Here is a 17,520-nt window from a genome sequence, read left to right on the forward strand (position 1 = left end):
AAATTTATCAATCTCAAAATTAATTAATGCAACTCTGTCCAAATACCATATATCTTAATTTATATTAACAAAAACTAGTTAGTGCATGGCAACATGCACTTTCAAATTTTTTGAAAAAATTTTTTTGGAAAAAATTAGATTTCCAAATATTTTAGAATTTGAAAAAAATATGACTTTCTTGAAAAATTTCAATTTGTTTTTATATTCTGAAAACGTTTGAAAAGATTGAACTTTTTTCAAAATATTAAAGCGCATAAGCACCGCTTTGTAGTCTAACGTGTGAAAATTGGTTCAAGCCCATATAATTATAAACAAAATTTGTACCTATTATTAAAATCTTTATAAAATATCTGATAATTTAATGTGCTATTGTTTAATATTTATATTTGACCAAACGGCATTTTTTTTTAAATTTTTATTGAATCTGCAAAACCGCTATACCAGCCATTCCAAAATCTTAATCAGTTGTTTATTTTGTCAATACAAGTAAAATGTTTTTTAAAAATGTTTTCGTTCTGTTAAAAACTGTATTACCATTTTTTATGCTTTTTGCCTCATATATAAACGGTTGTATCTGCCTTAGCCAAAAACTAATCAGCACATCTCCTATCAACAAACCAAATGTTTTTTTAATTATTCAAATCGGTTGATTCGTACTCTTAAAATTGTCGACAATAATTTGTATCCGCACACGCACATACACACCTACATACTCTTTTCTGAGGTATGCCAAAATGTTGAGAAACTTTTGAAACGTGAAGAAAAATAATAATTACTATAACTTACCCTTCGGGAAGTAAATAATAAATATAACCATAGTTAATTAACTTCCCGTAGGGTAAGTTATAGTAATCGCAAAAAAAAATCGAAAATGAAAATTTTGATATATTTTTACGTTTCAGAGGTTTCTGATATTTTGGCATACCTTAGAAAAAATGGATGTATATGTGTATGTAAAAAATGGATGTGTATGTATGTGTGTGCGTGTGCATGTGTGTTCGCATACAAATTTTCGTCGACTATTTCGGGAACACGGATGAAGCGATTTGAAAAATTCAAAAAACATTCGATTTGTATTGATAAGGAGACGTGCTGATTAGTTTTTAGCGAAGGCAGGTCTAGCCCTTCCAAAGATATGGAGCAAAAAGTGACAAAATGGTAATTCAATTCGAAAGAAGAGTCCGAAAAAAATTTGAATCTTCTTTAAAAATTTTAACTTTGTTACGGGAAGTTGCAGCAATTTGCCTTAAGGCACGATTGCCATGCACCAATAGTTCTCAAATATATCACCATTACACATACCTCGCACTTGTTTCCTTGATTTTTAAATTCCCGTAGGGTAAGTTATAGTAATCGCAAAAAAAATCGAAAATGAAAATTTTTGCATTTCTCGACGTTTCAAAACCTTCTGAACATTTTGGCATACCTTAGAAAAAATGGATGTATGTGTGTGGTGTGTGTGTGTGTGTGTATGTATGTATGATGTATGTATGTATGTATGTATGTGTGGTATGTATGTGCGGATACAAATTTCGTCGACGATTTCGGGAACCGGATCAATCGATTTGAATAATTCAAAAAACATCGATTCGTATTGATAGGAGACGTGCTGATTAGTTTTTGGCAAAAGCAGGTCTAGCCGTCCGAAGAACGGGGCAAAAAAGTGACAAGAACGGTACCTCCGTTTTAAGAGAACGGAGCGTCCGATTTGAATAATCAAAAAACATTTTACTTGTATTGACAAGATGTAGAATTGATCAAATTTTCATGAAGGTAGGTCTAGCGTTTTCGGAGATCTAATGAAAAAAGTAAAAAATAATGCCGTTCGGCGGTTAAAAATATCATTAGACATATGCACATCAAATATCAGATATTTTATAGAGATTTTACAATAAGTATATTTTTTTTTACATTTTTATGGGTTCCGTACCAATGCTTATGCGTTAGACGGCGGCGCGCACATGCGCGCTTGACATTCGTCTCTAAGCCGTTCAAGCAGTGCGATTGCTTGAAAAAAGTCAGAATTTCCAAAATATGTCAAAATGAAGAAAACATTTTTTTCAAAAAAATTTTTTGTATCCAAAAAAAAAAATTTTTTTCAAAAAAAAATTTTTTTTTCATATAAATTGTTTTTTTTAAAAAAAGTAATTTTTTGTCAAATTTGTAGTTCTCCAATCTATTTTTTTTTAATTAATTTTTTTCAAAAATGTAATCGTTTTAAAAAAATAATAATTTTTGGTACGGGAAGTTTCAGAATTTGCCTTAAGGCACGATGCCCTAATTGCCTTAAGACAGAATTCGCACTTGTTTCCATCATTTTTTCCGTCCGGATTGTCTCTCGACTCCGGTAACCCAAAAGTGCGCGACGGTAACACAGTTGGCCGGCAGCGCGTTCCCTCGGAATGCGGCCAGACGTCGCGTCGTCGTCTACGTCGTCGTCGCCGTCGTAGGCCGATTTGTCGTATCAACGCCTGTCTTCGGAGAGAGAAAATATTATGATACATAAAAAAGAAAAACTGATATAAACACCTGATCCATCTTGTAGTTTTTAATCAGACAGATAGAGATAATTGTACCAGGCCAGTTATTTTTTGTTTGCACTTGAAATCGATATTTGTTTTATATGTGTTTGGGAAGAGTTATAATAGACATTGATTGATCGTGATAAAGTATGTAAATTTTTTGTAACATAAGTGGATAATAAAAAATGCTCAATACATATAACTTATATAAATTAAGCGATATTATATTCTTATATTAAAACTCCTTTCTACATCCAACAACCTTCAAATTTTTGATAGTTGTTTTGATATATTTATTTCAATATTTTTGTAGTATTTCGATATCATTAGATATACTTTGAAAACTATAATAGTTCTTGATTAGAAAATTATAAATAGAGAAGAGCGGGCCTTAAAGATCCGCGGGTAATAAAAAGTCCAACACCGATATCTCAACAACAAGTAATATCAGGAATTTTACAACAACAACATTTGAACCAGAGGGAAAAGATGTTTCTTACGACGTTGCTATTGATATTGAAGGGAAATCTTTGAAATTTTATTACAAAAGTATTCTCTTTAGTCGTTTTTTTTTGGCTTTGAGTACTGTTGCTTAGTTTACAAAATCTTAGTACTTTATCTTTTTAAGTTAGATTCAACAGTTTTTTTTATATAGTATAGTATAGTAGTACTATAAAAGCTTGAATGGGGATGGGGTGAAAGGATCCAACTAAATCTTTAACCTGGAAAAGGTGTAAACAATGAAAAATAGTAATTATAACACTGAATCAAGTTTACAAATGCAATTTTACAAAAGCTGATTAAATACTTATTTTAACTATGCTAATGATTATTTCTGACGAAATTCTAGATCAAAGTTGTATACAGTAAAGAATGTACTCATGAAGTTTATATTTAGCTTTGATTGAATAATATAGCCTATATTTTATAAAATTCCTTCAGAATTTAAAATAAAACATGTATCTGTTTGCACGATGGCGGTTTTTTTTTACCTTGCCTACGGGGTAAGAAGGACCAGGTGGCAAAGTTTACTAAACATTTGTTTAGTATGTGTAATTTCTTGTGATGTAATTACGGTTTGGTTTTCAAAATACAATTGCTCAAAGTCATATTGGACCATTGTGCCCCGCACTACTAATGAAATATAGAATTATTGAATCTATTTTTTATTTCCTTATAAATGAACGCATACAAAAATTCAATATTATATTATGGTAGGGCACAAAGGTACAATTTGAATTTAATTGATTATAATTGTCTCTAAACCAAATGAACTACTTTACAATGCATTACAAGCTATGTTCAGTAAAATTTTTACAAGCCCTATTTTTAATTTCAAAACAACTTTAGCAAATAATATTTACATACTTTAACCAATGCAAAATATAAATTTCAGAAGTAATTTTTTTACTTAACTATAACGGCATAGTTGGAATAACTATTTACTTTACATATCTCATGCAGAATTGCATTTTTAAATAATTCACTTTATTATTTATTTTTTATTGTTTACACCTTTTCAGGATAAAAATTCAGTCAGCCTTTTTATCTCCATCCACATGTGAGCTTTTAGAGCTTATATAAAAAAAAAACTGTTGAATTAAACTCAAAATGACAAAACCTCTGATACAACAATTGAAAAACTAATTCTTAAAAATTATATTAGGTCTCGTAAACAACAATGCTCACAACCAAAAAGCTAACAACGAAAGATAATACTTTGTTATGGATTTTCAAACATTTCCATTTTCTCTTGATAACGACGTCGTGAGATGATGGCTGGTTATACATCTTTTTTCCTCTATGTTCAAATATAATTGTTAAAAAATCTTTAACTTCACTTGTTTTTGAGATCTTTAATAGACCTTTTTACCCGCGGACCTTTAAAGCCCGCTATACCACAATATAACCTGTATAAATCGATCTCCAAACCTTTCATAAACCCGACAATGAATCAGTATGTCTCAAGAGAACAAAAAGTTTCTAATCGCTTATGAATAAGTCTAAGATTGATCAATGATGATAGACATCATCTATTCATAATCTATTATTATTCCTCAGTGGGTTTGTAGATTATTATTAATGTTTTTCAACCAGGTCAAGCAAACCACGGAGATTGGTAATTCTTGTACCTGATCAGTTCCACAGGCGTCTCGTTTGCAGAACGAAACTGGTTCATGTAATGCAAAAAAATAAATAAAAACATAATTGTTTATATTGTGTGATGATGATTTCTATTAATGTTTCATCTTTCTCATGTTTTTGTAAGTATATTAGTTGTAAAGTGCAAAAATAGATAAAATAGGATTCTGAATCGGGAATGGGGTCAAGGCATGTAAGTCAAGATAAGTGAAACGAGTTAATATAGAATATTAATATTATAATAAATTGAACGTTTTCTGATTTACACACTTTTTCACATTACGTAAGTCACTATAAATATTGATTATATGTGATATTGAAAGCACTATATGGTAGTGTGGGCTTAAAGGTCCATGGGTAAAAAGAACCACCACCGATATCTCAAAAACCAGTGAAGTTAAGATTTTTTTAACAGCATTATTTGAAAGTAGAGGGGAAAAGATATTTAACCAGACACCACCTTAGCGATTCTTACGTTAAAAATCCATAACAAAAGTATTTTCTTACGTTATTTGTTTTGATTATGAGCACTGTTGTTTAGTTTTCCAGACCTTAATATAAGTTCTAATAATAAGTATACGGAATTTAATTGCTTTATAAGATTGTTGTTGTTAATTATTAATTTTCATGTTAGATTAAATAGTATTTTTATATAAACCTTTATAAAGGCTTACACCTGATTAGAGTAAAATCGTCCAACTATACTTTCACCCTACAAAATTAGAGATAGCAAATAGCACCCTAAAAAATAAAAAATTGGAAATAAAAAAGTAAATTAAAACAAGCAATTTCACCAGATAAAATTTAAATAAATAATTATTTCAACTCTGCTGATGAATTTTTCTGACAAAATACCAGATCAAGGTTATATACAATGTTATCTAGGTAAAAAATGCACCCATGAAATATATATTTTGCATTGCTTGAATAATGTAATTTCTATTTTGTAAAAACCTTTTAAGATTATAATGAAACATTGGACCTGTTTGCCCTCTGGCCGTCCCAATTTACCCCGCTCATGGGTTAAAAAGGACCAGATTGTCAATTTTTGAAAAATATAAACAAACACATTTCCAGAATAATGGATTAGCTGGGATTTTTACTGAACATAGTCAGATAATTGTTTGTTTGATACGTGTTATTTATTATGATATAATTGTTTTGGTTTTCACAATAAAATTTCTCAAAGTCAAATTAGATCTTTCGTCTTCCCTATGCGTAAATTCTAATTAAATTAAATAGACATTTACCCATAGTAAAATATAGCATAGTATAGTTTATATTCCTAGAACATCGCACCGACCTATAACTTTTAATATTTATAAAACCATTAATTTCAACTAACATCGATTTAAACGATTTATCATTAATATGCATTATATGATAAATGATTTTGACAAGGTTAACTTTTATAATTTGTTCATTTAAGTTTTCGATTAATAATCTCTTTCATCCTTGATCTTTTTTCTACCTTTGTACTAGATACCATCAGCATGATCATTATTGAAACATTTTCTTAAAGAAATTATCTGAATATTCGATCTGATATTGACCATTGTCTGTTTTTTTCTTCGATGTATTAAAACTCGTTTGCAATCAATGAAATATGTTGTATATAAAAGTAATAAAATTAAAACATGTACAGCCTTTCTTTAAAAACTAATTCATGAAATTCAAATTTTGTAGTTCGGGGGTTCTAGAAATGATTTTTTAAGTCATAAATTTTTGATTTAAATAAATAGCATTTATTATGAAAAATATCATTATTATATATAAACGTTTTTTTTTTGGAATTAAAAATTATAAAGAAATATAAAAATAGCAAAAAAACTAGTGGTGTATGGCATCGTGCTTATGGCAAATTGCAAGAACATTAACGAAATGTTTCACAAAATTTAAAATAATGATCACATTTTCGAACATATAGTGAAAATTATCATCCCAAAGCATTTTTGATTGATCTGTTATTGACTTAGTAATTAATTTAATCCCACTTATGTATTTCATATAGTTTTCATTATATTTGTCTCATGTACAAAGTATTCAAACATTTTGTATAAAGTATTAACCCATTAAATTTTGAGGAACAAAAAAAAGTATCACTACATTTCTTCACACTTCTTTGAGAATCTCTTACAATTCATTGAAGAAATTACCTGGAAGCGATTTCCTTGTTCCGACTATTGAGAACAATTGTATTTTATCTGCTCAATTTAAAACTTTTTAGCTTTTGTTATATATAATGTGATTGCTTATTGTCGGTTTACATTTCGTGTACATAATTATGTGATTGAAAACCAGAACCAGAACCTATTATTCGAATTTCCTGATGGCCTGTGAATATTGTGTGACTTTCTCTAGATACAATTTAAAATTTCACAAACTCGAAAATAAAATTATCAATGGAGAAATAACACCTAGAATTATTACCACCACTAAAAAGCAGTTTTATGAAAAATTAAGAACCATTTTGAAAATACAAAGGCAATATTTTTCAATCGCTCATCATAATTTTATAGCTAGATGTGTTACACCGATTTCATATTTGTCTTATAAATTGAGCTAAACTAATAATTTTCCTAATATTAAGTGGTTAATGCAAAATATGAAAAAGATTTTTTTTATAAATGTAATAATAATTTCTTGTCATATAGAGTAGAACGGGGCTTAAAGGTCCGCGGGTGAAGAGGTCCACTAACAATATCTCATTTTTTTCAGGATGTATTAAAGACAAAATAAAACTTAAAATATCTAAATGTAGCAAACAATTGTAGAATCAATATTTCGTCTATTGGTGCATATTTTATATGTTCTGAATGAATGAGAATTTCAATTTTAATTAATGTATCATATCAACATGATTGTAAAATGTATGTTGGAATTTCTATTATTTATTCTTATATTTCAACACATGACAATTTACCCACTGGAACACAATAATAAGTTATGCATCTTTGTGTGAAACATGCACATAAGGCATTCGCTGACTTTCCCTCTTGTGCAAGTTCTATAACAGACCAAATGCTCACACATCAAATTATAAAATATTTTTGTTGAATATTCTAAAAAAATTTACATATTTTGAGATAATTGATACTTTATTATTTTATGGGAATAAAGGCAATTTTAAACTGAAAAATAGCAGCGATATTTTTAGGCGTTTTACAGCATATTTCTTCTTCACCCCCTTATAGGAACTTTTAGCGATTCCGTTCTAGACATTCTAATGTGACATTTTATCCCTCTACTTCCAAATATTGTTGTTAAAAAATTTCTAACTTTACTTGTTTTTGCAACATTGTAGGTTGACCATTAAGTACCCTTTTACCATATAGAGTAATATAATTTCTTAGCTATATGAAACATAAAAAAATTATAAAGGATACAAATCATACGTCTTAAACAATACTCTATAGGTGAAAAAGAGGGTTTTGCAACGAATGCAAGATTCTTATTTTTGCACGTGGATTTTTAACTTTCCGTAGGGTAAGTTATTGTAATCGTCCAAAAATCGAAATCGGAAATTTTTGCATTTCTCGACATTTCGAAGGTTTTTGAACACTTTGGCATACTTCAGAAAAAATGGATGTGTGAGTGTGTGTGTATGTATGTATGGATACAATTGCCATACACCCCACTAGTTTGGTCTGTTTTAGCAATTTTCTTGCATATATGGGGTTGAAGTTGAAAGCCAATCATTTTTGACAGATTTTAATTATTTTTATTGGCCTTGTAGATCTTGCAAACTAGTGCTATGTTAGTTTGTTTGAAATTGATCAAAAAAAGCTAAACACCTGATTATTGCAATAAAATTGATCAAAATTACTAGTACTGGTAAGATAATTGATTTTCATTGAAAGAATCACAAGTGACAATAAATAGGTTAAAAAAACATTAGATAGACACCTCAACATCTGACAGAATTGTTATGGTGGCTTTCTTCATATTTTACAGTCATGGAAACATAAAATAAAACTAGCCATTTTCTAAATAAGGCCACTGTTCATTTTTCATATATATTATTTCGTCCATATTTTCACTCTATGATTACTATGACGTATCTAATCAAATGCTAATAAAATATTATCATCATATTGTATAATAATAAATAATTTTTACCAATATACAAAATTTAGTTTATTATCTAACGTTTTTAAGTATGTATCCAATTATTATTATTATTAATAACTTAAAAAAAAACGATACGATTAATAGCCCTTAGGAGTATAATTTAGGAGTAACATTGTCAATGGACAACTTGACTAATTGATATACATCTACAAATTCACTATTCCAAGTTTTGCCCTATTACCTTACCACTTCTATTACCGTAGGCGTTGATGTGAACAATATTAGAAATATGTAATGTATCCGAATGCATTCGTATTTGAATTAGTGTTCAGTATTTAGGACGGCTCCATCAAACGAATCTCAATTACCGAATTATGTATATTTGTCGTTGATACCCAACTGACACATATTTCGTGAGAATGGTGCTAGGCTACTCCTACATTTAATGTGAGCGGCCCGATCTGTGTCTCTACCGCGTGGCCCGAATGTCTTAACTTGCGTGTGGTGCATCTAAGATATGAAGCGATGAGTGCGTGTGAAACGGTTCAATGTTGAAATATCTTAATTGGTAGTTGATCTTTAAAACTAGTGGTGCATGGCATCGTGCCTTAAGGCAAATTGCTAGAACTTTCCGTACCGTAATTTAAAATCTTGGTACAAAACCCAAAAAAATAACACAAAATGTGTACACATTATTAAAATCTCTATAAAATATCTGATAATTTTATGTACATATGTCCAATAAACATTTTTAACCGCCAAATGACATTTTTTTAGCTTATTTTTATTGAGAGTCTATAACCGCCGGACCAGCCTTCCCAAAAATTTAATCAGTTTTTCATGTTGTCAATAGAAGTAAAATGTTATTTGAATTATTAAAGTCGGACGCTCCATTTTTAAATACTGAGTTACCGTTTTTCGCACTTTTTGCCCCGTATCTTTCGAACGGCTAGAACAGCCTTTGCCAAAAACTAATCAGCACGTCTCCTTATCAATACGAATCGAATGTTTTTTGAATTATTCAAATCGGTTGATCGTTGTTTCCTAAATCGTCGACGGAAGTTTGTATTCCGCACACACACAGACACACACACATACATCCATTTTCTCTAAGGTATTTTTTTTAAAACGTAAAGATATATAAAAATTTTCTTTTTCGATTTTTTTGCGATTACTATAACTTGCCCTAGGTGAAGTTAACAAAACTGATGTTTAGAACTTTAGCTAGAATTAGAATTAAAATCCGAATTATTTTTCGATATTCAAAAAAAATATTTTTTGAAAATTTTTGAATTGAAACCGAAACAGCTGGACTTACCTTTTACAAAATCCAACCGCTACTTCTTCCCATCATTACGAATCGAATGTTTTTTAGATCACTTAAACCGGTTGATCCGTTCTCTTGAAAATAGAGATTTTTAACACTTTTTGCCTATATCTACTAAGTCGCTTAACCTGTCTTCGTCAAAAACTAATCAGCACGTCTCCTCATCAATAGGAATTAAATGCTTCTTGAACCTTTCAAATCGGTGTTTGTCTCCACACATACACACACAGATCCATTTTTTCTGATGTATGCCAAAATGTTCAGAAACCGCTAAAACGTGACGATATGCAAAAATTTTTATTTTCGATTTTTGGCTTATTACTATAACTTACTCTACGGTAAGTTAAAATAAAATGTTTTTTGAATCATTGAAATCAGACGTTCTGTTATTTCAAAAACTAAATTGCCATTTTTATCACTTTTTGCACATCTTCGAAACGGCTAAACATGCCTTTGCCAATTAGTACGTATTCTTATCAATAGGAATCGTATAAATCTTTAAAAATTTATTTGATATTCATACGTTTCGACTAACAAGTCGTGCCTTCATTAACTGTAAAATAAAACTGTTAATTCAAAAAAATATGTAACAAAACAACCCAAATACTCCACTATGGTAATATATTTTTATGACATCACATACAATAAAATAAACATGAATAACAATTATCAGAATATCGCAATTGTGTATACTGCTTTAAGTATACAATTGAAATGTCAGATATTTCTTAAAATACTATATTTTTCATGAAATGTGTACAACAAATTGTATTTTGATCATATTTAACTTCCTTAATTTTGTAACTTCTTAGTGAATTTTAAAATATTATCCTTATTTCTCATAGATAACTTTTCAAATTATGCGACAAGATAATGTCTTTGACACAGATAAGAGTTTATAATTTTTACTGCTTTTGTGTGTCAATTTAATAAATAAAGAACATTTAGTAGGTAAAAAAGATTAGGATTTGTAACAATTGCAAACGTATCACATAAATTTGTTGCGGAATGTTTTTTTTAGAATTTGATATACGTCTATATTTACACAAAATTTAATTAAACCTATAAAGAGTATAATTGCAGAAATTCTCTATCTCATTTTATCGTCGATTGTGATATTTATTTAAAATTCAAATTGAGGAATGTGAGGAATGTGCTATTGTCATACTTACGTATATTTGTTTAAGCATGTGAAAATATACGACCATATGGTGACGAACAAAACACAATTATTGTTTTAAATGTTGTACAATATATATAAACTATATAAAAAAATTGTTAAATTTAAAGATTTAACTTAAAAGTAATAATCACTTAAAAGGAAATTTTTGCTAGGACCGAATGAAAAAAATAATTATTATTTAAATAGAGTTCAATTGCTAACATTATAAGCTTCTTATTGAATATCCTTATAATATAATAATGTATAATGAGAACAAGAAATTTTGATGATCAACTACTGGAATTTTTATCGAATTTGACATAGAATACTGACTAATTCGATTTTTTTTTCATAAGTTTATAAAAAAATCTTTTGAATACAGAAATTGCAAAAACGTTAAACATATTGCAAAAAAATGAAATTGTTTTACACAAATGAGTGCGTGGTATTTAATTGTTAATTTTGCAATAAAATAATATCGACTTTCTAAAAAAGAATACGCTTTTATCGTTTTTACGTTAAAATTGTTGATATGAATTGACTATATAAAATAAAATAAATAAGTGTAAAATTATTGAAATATTGAAAATCCTAATTATGCATCTTTTTGCAAAGTTTTAAAATATGTATTTACATCTGAAGTTTTCGTTCATATATTTTCATTTTTTTGTAAAAAAAATAATACATAACAAAATTATAAATTATAAATATTATTTTTGATATTTAATAGTACGGTCATTCGTGAAAATTATTCGTTATTATGAAAATATATTGAAAAATATAGTATTACTGAGTTTTGTACTTTTTTGCAAAGTCATACCATACATATATTTATTTTATTTGAAAAAATATTACTTATAGTCACTCCTATAGGTTTCATACTCCAAATATTTGTTTTGATTCATTCACAGAGTGATTATTAGACAGATATTTTCATTGTTAATAAAAATTATTGACATTTTCAGAAAAAAAAATTAATGGTATAGAATTTCGAATTTTGCAATGTTATACAGTAAGTGAATTATTTTGAATTGCTCGTAATAAAATAGTTTTTATTTTTGATAAAGATGATAATATAAAATTATTCACTCACAAGTGTCATTTGAACTATTCAATATATCTCATTTGTTTTTTTTTTGAAAACTTTATTTCAAAGTTGTTTTAATTTTTCAATTACAATAATAGCTCTTATTACCTAAGAAATGTTAAAAATAAATTTGCCATGCACTATTAGTTTTTAACAATGCTATTTATTGTTTTATTATATAAAAGTTGAATTCAAAGATGAGGAAATCAATATCATTTATCAACAAAAATTGTTTAAAACTTGAAATATTATTTTAAGTTTATTAGAAAAAATTATTCGCTGTTTTTTCAAAACAACATGTCGCAAATCAATATTTTGTTATGTGTATAGATAAAATTCTTGAAAATCGATAAAAATTAGCGACACTATCTATACATTCGTTTCCCTCGGTAGCCTATTTGTCTATTCCGATACCTGTATCCACCTGTATCGTTGTTATCGTCGCGTAAGGCCGATATCAAATCAGCTACTTTTTACCACATGTCGTCGCATTTGCGTATTTGCACAGTATCGAATCCATCCATTCCTTCGGACGATTTTCGTTTACTTTCAGTCTGTAGGTAGATCGTTGGATAAAATATATATGAATACGTGTACGATTTTATAAAAACATAATTAGTGATAGATTTACTAAAATAAGTTGTAATACCTTGATGGATTTAATGACGCACATATGGTGAGTTGATGAAGTAAAATATAGAGTTCTGGTTAAAACCCATATTAGTTTCAAAACTTGTTACATTTTGATTCAAAATTTTTACATACATTGTGATTCAAAATTTTTAAATTAAATATAGTTTATTAAATAATTATCTAGAGTTAATGCTATATGTTGATATATTCTGCAACCAGATGTGGATTAGGTTCAACACCAAAGTTAATTTTCTTTTCATTTACTTTTGTATAAAAATTCGTAAAATTAGTAAAATGGTCTTTATTCCTTTTATTTATTCACTAGAAAATCACGTGTAAAGAATAACCATAATATCTTCATTATGTCTAGGCAAGTATAAAATAAAAATTATCATAGAATTTATTTAGCAAATGGCTAACAGTATAAGCAACAATTTGGGACCTAAATTTAGATCTATTTTTGGACCTAACTTGGAACTTTTAGCTTCTTTAGAACTGCATATGATTTTTTTTAAGTTAAAAGTAGGTTTGAAAGTTATTGTTGATAGTACTCCACTTATGTGTCTCTATTACTAATAATTTTTAGTATTAAAATCTATCTTTTATTTATTTATTCAATATTGAACTATGATACTAAAAACTGATCAGTGCTTTTAAAAAGTGACATTTTTTGTTAGTTATGTTTGTATAAAAAATAAACCAATAAAATATTCCTTATTCCTTCTATTGTGTACTAGAAAATCACAAGAAAAGAATAACCTATATTAGTAGGACCTATATTTTAAAAACTATAGCAGTATTTTATTAGCAATAATTTGGGACCTGATTTGGAACTTTTAGGTTCTTTAGTGCATTTTTTAAGTGCATTAAAAAATAAGAAAAAATGTTTGAAACTTAGAAAATAGTGTCAAAAGTATAGTTGGAAGTAGGTCTTTTACTTAGGTCTATATATATTACAGAAGATTTTATTATTAATATCGAGACTTATTATGGGACCTTTGGATTAATCCAAACTAATTTTGCTAAACTATTGTTTAGAAGTGCATTAGAACAAATTAAAAAAAAGTTGAAAATAGGTTCAAAAATTGTAGTTTACAGACGATTTTATCATTAATATTATAATCTATGTTCTTATATATTTTTTTACTAATATTGACTAACTAACTATGAAGTTAAAATGTGAATGCATGGTGATTTAAAATATGATATTTTCATTATATTTATTATAATATAAAAACATATACAAATTAAATGATTTAATTATGCATCCGCAATTATAGTTTAAATTGGCTTTACTATTTGTAGTATATTAGGTAAATATGTAAAGTTTGATATTGAGCATTAATGTATTTCTGCTACGTTGCAAAAATGTGTATTATCGCACATTAAGCAACTGTGAGTGATTTTGCATTGAATTCATTACAATTTTAGCTATATAACATAAAATAATTATATTTGTTCGCCTGTGTTATCATATTAACGATAATAAAAAGGTTATTTATTTGCTATAATTATTTTTCAAGTACTATATGTTTGTCAGAATGTTGTTTATTCGTATATGCAAAACAATCGATTTTTTAATTATGACATTTGGGGAATACTTTTAATACATTACTGGTCAATTATCAATGAGCTTAATTTGGATAATGTGTATATTTAGTTTTAGATTTTAATAAATTTATTATCCATTCTAATTCATTTTTGTTTTATTTAGACGGATATGGAATCAGCAACCCTGCGGCAGAGGTTGGAGGCAGCCGAAGGAGCACTCAAGCTGCAGACAATCCGTTGCTGTCAACTAGTGACCGAGTACACCGGCAAGTTGCAGCGGAAAGATGAACAACTTTGCTGCGAGCAGCAGCTGCGGGAAAGGCAGCTCTCCTATGTTCTGCAGGCACTCCGTTTATTCGAAGAACGTCTTCAACGTGAACAGAAGAGCATACGTCAACTATTGCTGGACAAAGACAACGTTATCTCTTCTCAAAAAGGAGAAATTCTCAAGTTAAGATCCATACCGGAAGATCAAACAGAACTGGATAATAAAGGCAAGCAGTATTGTGATAACTGTCAGGTTATGTTTGATGCCCAAAATGCCCTTATGAGTAACTTGAAAGTCTCTGAAGTTGAAATGACTACTACCGCCAGTTCTGGCGAGGATTGCTCGACTCGAAGCGAAACTAGTGATGTGATTAGTGTGAAGAACTCAAAAGATTTGACAAGAAATGTTCGACGCAGCAAAAAATATTCAGCGCAACGCAAAAATGGAGACGGAAGACGTCAAGACCCAATTCCGCCATTCAGTAGTTCCAGTGATGAGCAAGATGATCGAAGTATTATATCTAAAGAAGAAGAAGTTGGTTTCCGAAGACAACCATCTTTCTCTAATTGGGTTGACAGTTTACACGGAATTAAGCAAACAAAAGCTGAACCAAGCTCTCCTACAACAGAAACTGTAAAATCTCAAGATACAATAATCGAAAACAATATTTCATTGGAAGTGAACATCACTAACAATCAGGAATCTTTGACCACTAATGATGATACCAAAATTGATGAAAACTGGTACACAAATACAAGCGACGCAGAAGATAGTAATATACCAGAGATATATAAAGATAATCCAGTATTAGAATGTGTTAACCAAATTTTATTGCAAAATTCAAGAGATGCCAATTCATCGGAAGATTCTAGTCCAAAATTAAGTTCTAAGCGTGTGCAATTTGCCGCTCAAGATACTATATTAAAACCACCACCAGCTCCTAAAGGAATAATTTCAAATCACTCCAAATCTTCAGAAAATTCACCAAAAAGTCCCAAAATGGTCAAGTTCAATTTAGAAGCCATACATTCTGACAGAGATTATGAATCACCAGCAGACTGCTTCAACTATGAAATCCAAAGCATATATAGCAATGATTATGAGGCAATTATCAATAGAAACGCACAATGTTCACTTAAAAATAGTACAGATAAGTTTGTTAAATTGGAGAAGGAAAATCATCATTATGTTGATATGGACACAACCAAATCAAAGCAAGAGAAAATCATTCCAAAGTTACCACCCGCACTTCCACCAAAACCGCCTAATCTTATATCTAAATATAAAATCCATAAAAATCTGGAAAGAACAAAAATGAGCTCTGATGTTGTTGAATGTGTTCAACAAATTAATGATGCTGTTTCTGATATACCTGAGCCTGACTACTGTTCAATTTCTGAAATAAGTGAACAAGTAGCCGTAGTGCCATTGATTAAACCAAATATGACCACACCACGTGTGATAGAAGCACAATTATCAGTTCAAGAGCCAGATATACCAGTAGTCAAAGTGGCCCCTGTCACTAGACTGCAGACAATAAATTTAAATCATTTGCTAGATTCTGCTGATTCTGAGGATTCTAGTTATGTCAGCGTGGACGCAATTAAGTTGCCTGAAGTTTCTGAAATAATAATACCAAAGGAAGATCGGTATGATCATGATAATTATATAAAAAATAATTCGGCGCTTTTGAAAACAAGCAAATCCAGTCAGGATGAAATCACATGCATTATACCTGTAATTAATAAATTAAAGCCAGAAATAGTAAATAAAACACCGAGTGATATTGTTAATAACAATGACAATGCTTGTAAGAGCAATGTTTTGCATACATTTGAAAATTTGGATCTTAGTCAAACATTTGAAGAATTCAAACTGGACGAAGACGATATTAATGGAATGGAAGTTGAAGAGTATGTAATAGAAGATAATCAAGATTTTGTATTTCACGAAAGTGATGAAAATGAGCAACCAAATGCACCTGATGAAATTATAGCAGATAAGGTAGAAACATTTTACAATTTATCAAAAAGCACATTATTAGCCACCCAATTTATGAGGTCTCAATTAATACCTGATGATTCTTTGGAGTTAATGGATACCGTGATCAAGGAAAAAGAAGACTCAATAAAAAGTATGTCAGAATCAGACAACGACATTATTGAACATAAAAATTTAAATGGTTATCCACATCATATAAATAAAAATTATGAGTCTTTTCTTGAAACATCAGGATTAAGTTCAAAATCAATTCAAAATTTATATAAAGTAAATAATATGCATTTAAGAATTGGTGGCAAACCAATCAGTCCTATGAAACCGGGAACAACAGTCAAATATTGGTCTGGACCGTACTTATAAAATAGTTTTATATATAAATAACTATATTTGTAAATATGATTTATTAGTATAATTTGCTACTGCGTAGGTAAAAATCTGAATAAAGTCGATATATTCAAATTATTTATTTGTATTATATGTTTAAATAAAATGTATAACATATGCTATTGTTACATAGATGTAACTACAATATTGTAATAAACTCCAGTGAAACAAATTTCTTTAATTTTTAGATTATTGTTTATTAACAGAATAACTATGCTTTTATTTTATTATTCATTGATTGAGGAATGTTACAAGTATAATAATATCTTATAAATTACTAACATCAGATTTACATTTTATTTTCATATAGTATATAGACTTCATAAAGTCTAATTTTATTCATCCGCTATTTTTGAATGTGTGATTCTATAT

General features: G+C 28.9%; 1 protein-coding gene across 2 annotated transcripts in view; it reads left to right on the plus strand.

Moving 5' to 3' along the window:
- The window catches only part of LOC113364222, a 25,315-nt gene extending 8,010 nt beyond the window's left edge, over positions 1 to 17,305 (plus strand). Inside the window, exons 1-2 of one of the 2 annotated variants that reach the window (XM_026606714.1) lie at positions 12,874 to 12,987; positions 14,659 to 17,305. In XM_026606714.1, the coding sequence (XP_026462499.1) occupies positions 12,985 to 12,987; positions 14,659 to 17,124 (2,469 nt within the window). In that variant the 5' untranslated portion in view covers positions 12,874 to 12,984 and the 3' untranslated portion in view covers positions 17,125 to 17,305. Of the gene's footprint in view, positions 1 to 12,873; positions 12,988 to 14,658 lie in introns of those variants that run through there. The other variant, XM_026606712.1, reaches the window with a different exon arrangement.
- Positions 17,306 to 17,520: the final 215 nt, after the last annotated feature.

Source organism: Ctenocephalides felis, unplaced genomic scaffold (assembly GCF_003426905.1).
Source record: "Ctenocephalides felis isolate EL2017-DRISC unplaced genomic scaffold, ASM342690v1 CF-g0.4_SCAFFOLD_00845, whole genome shotgun sequence".
Classification (NCBI taxonomy): domain Eukaryota; kingdom Metazoa; phylum Arthropoda; class Insecta; order Siphonaptera; family Pulicidae; genus Ctenocephalides; species Ctenocephalides felis.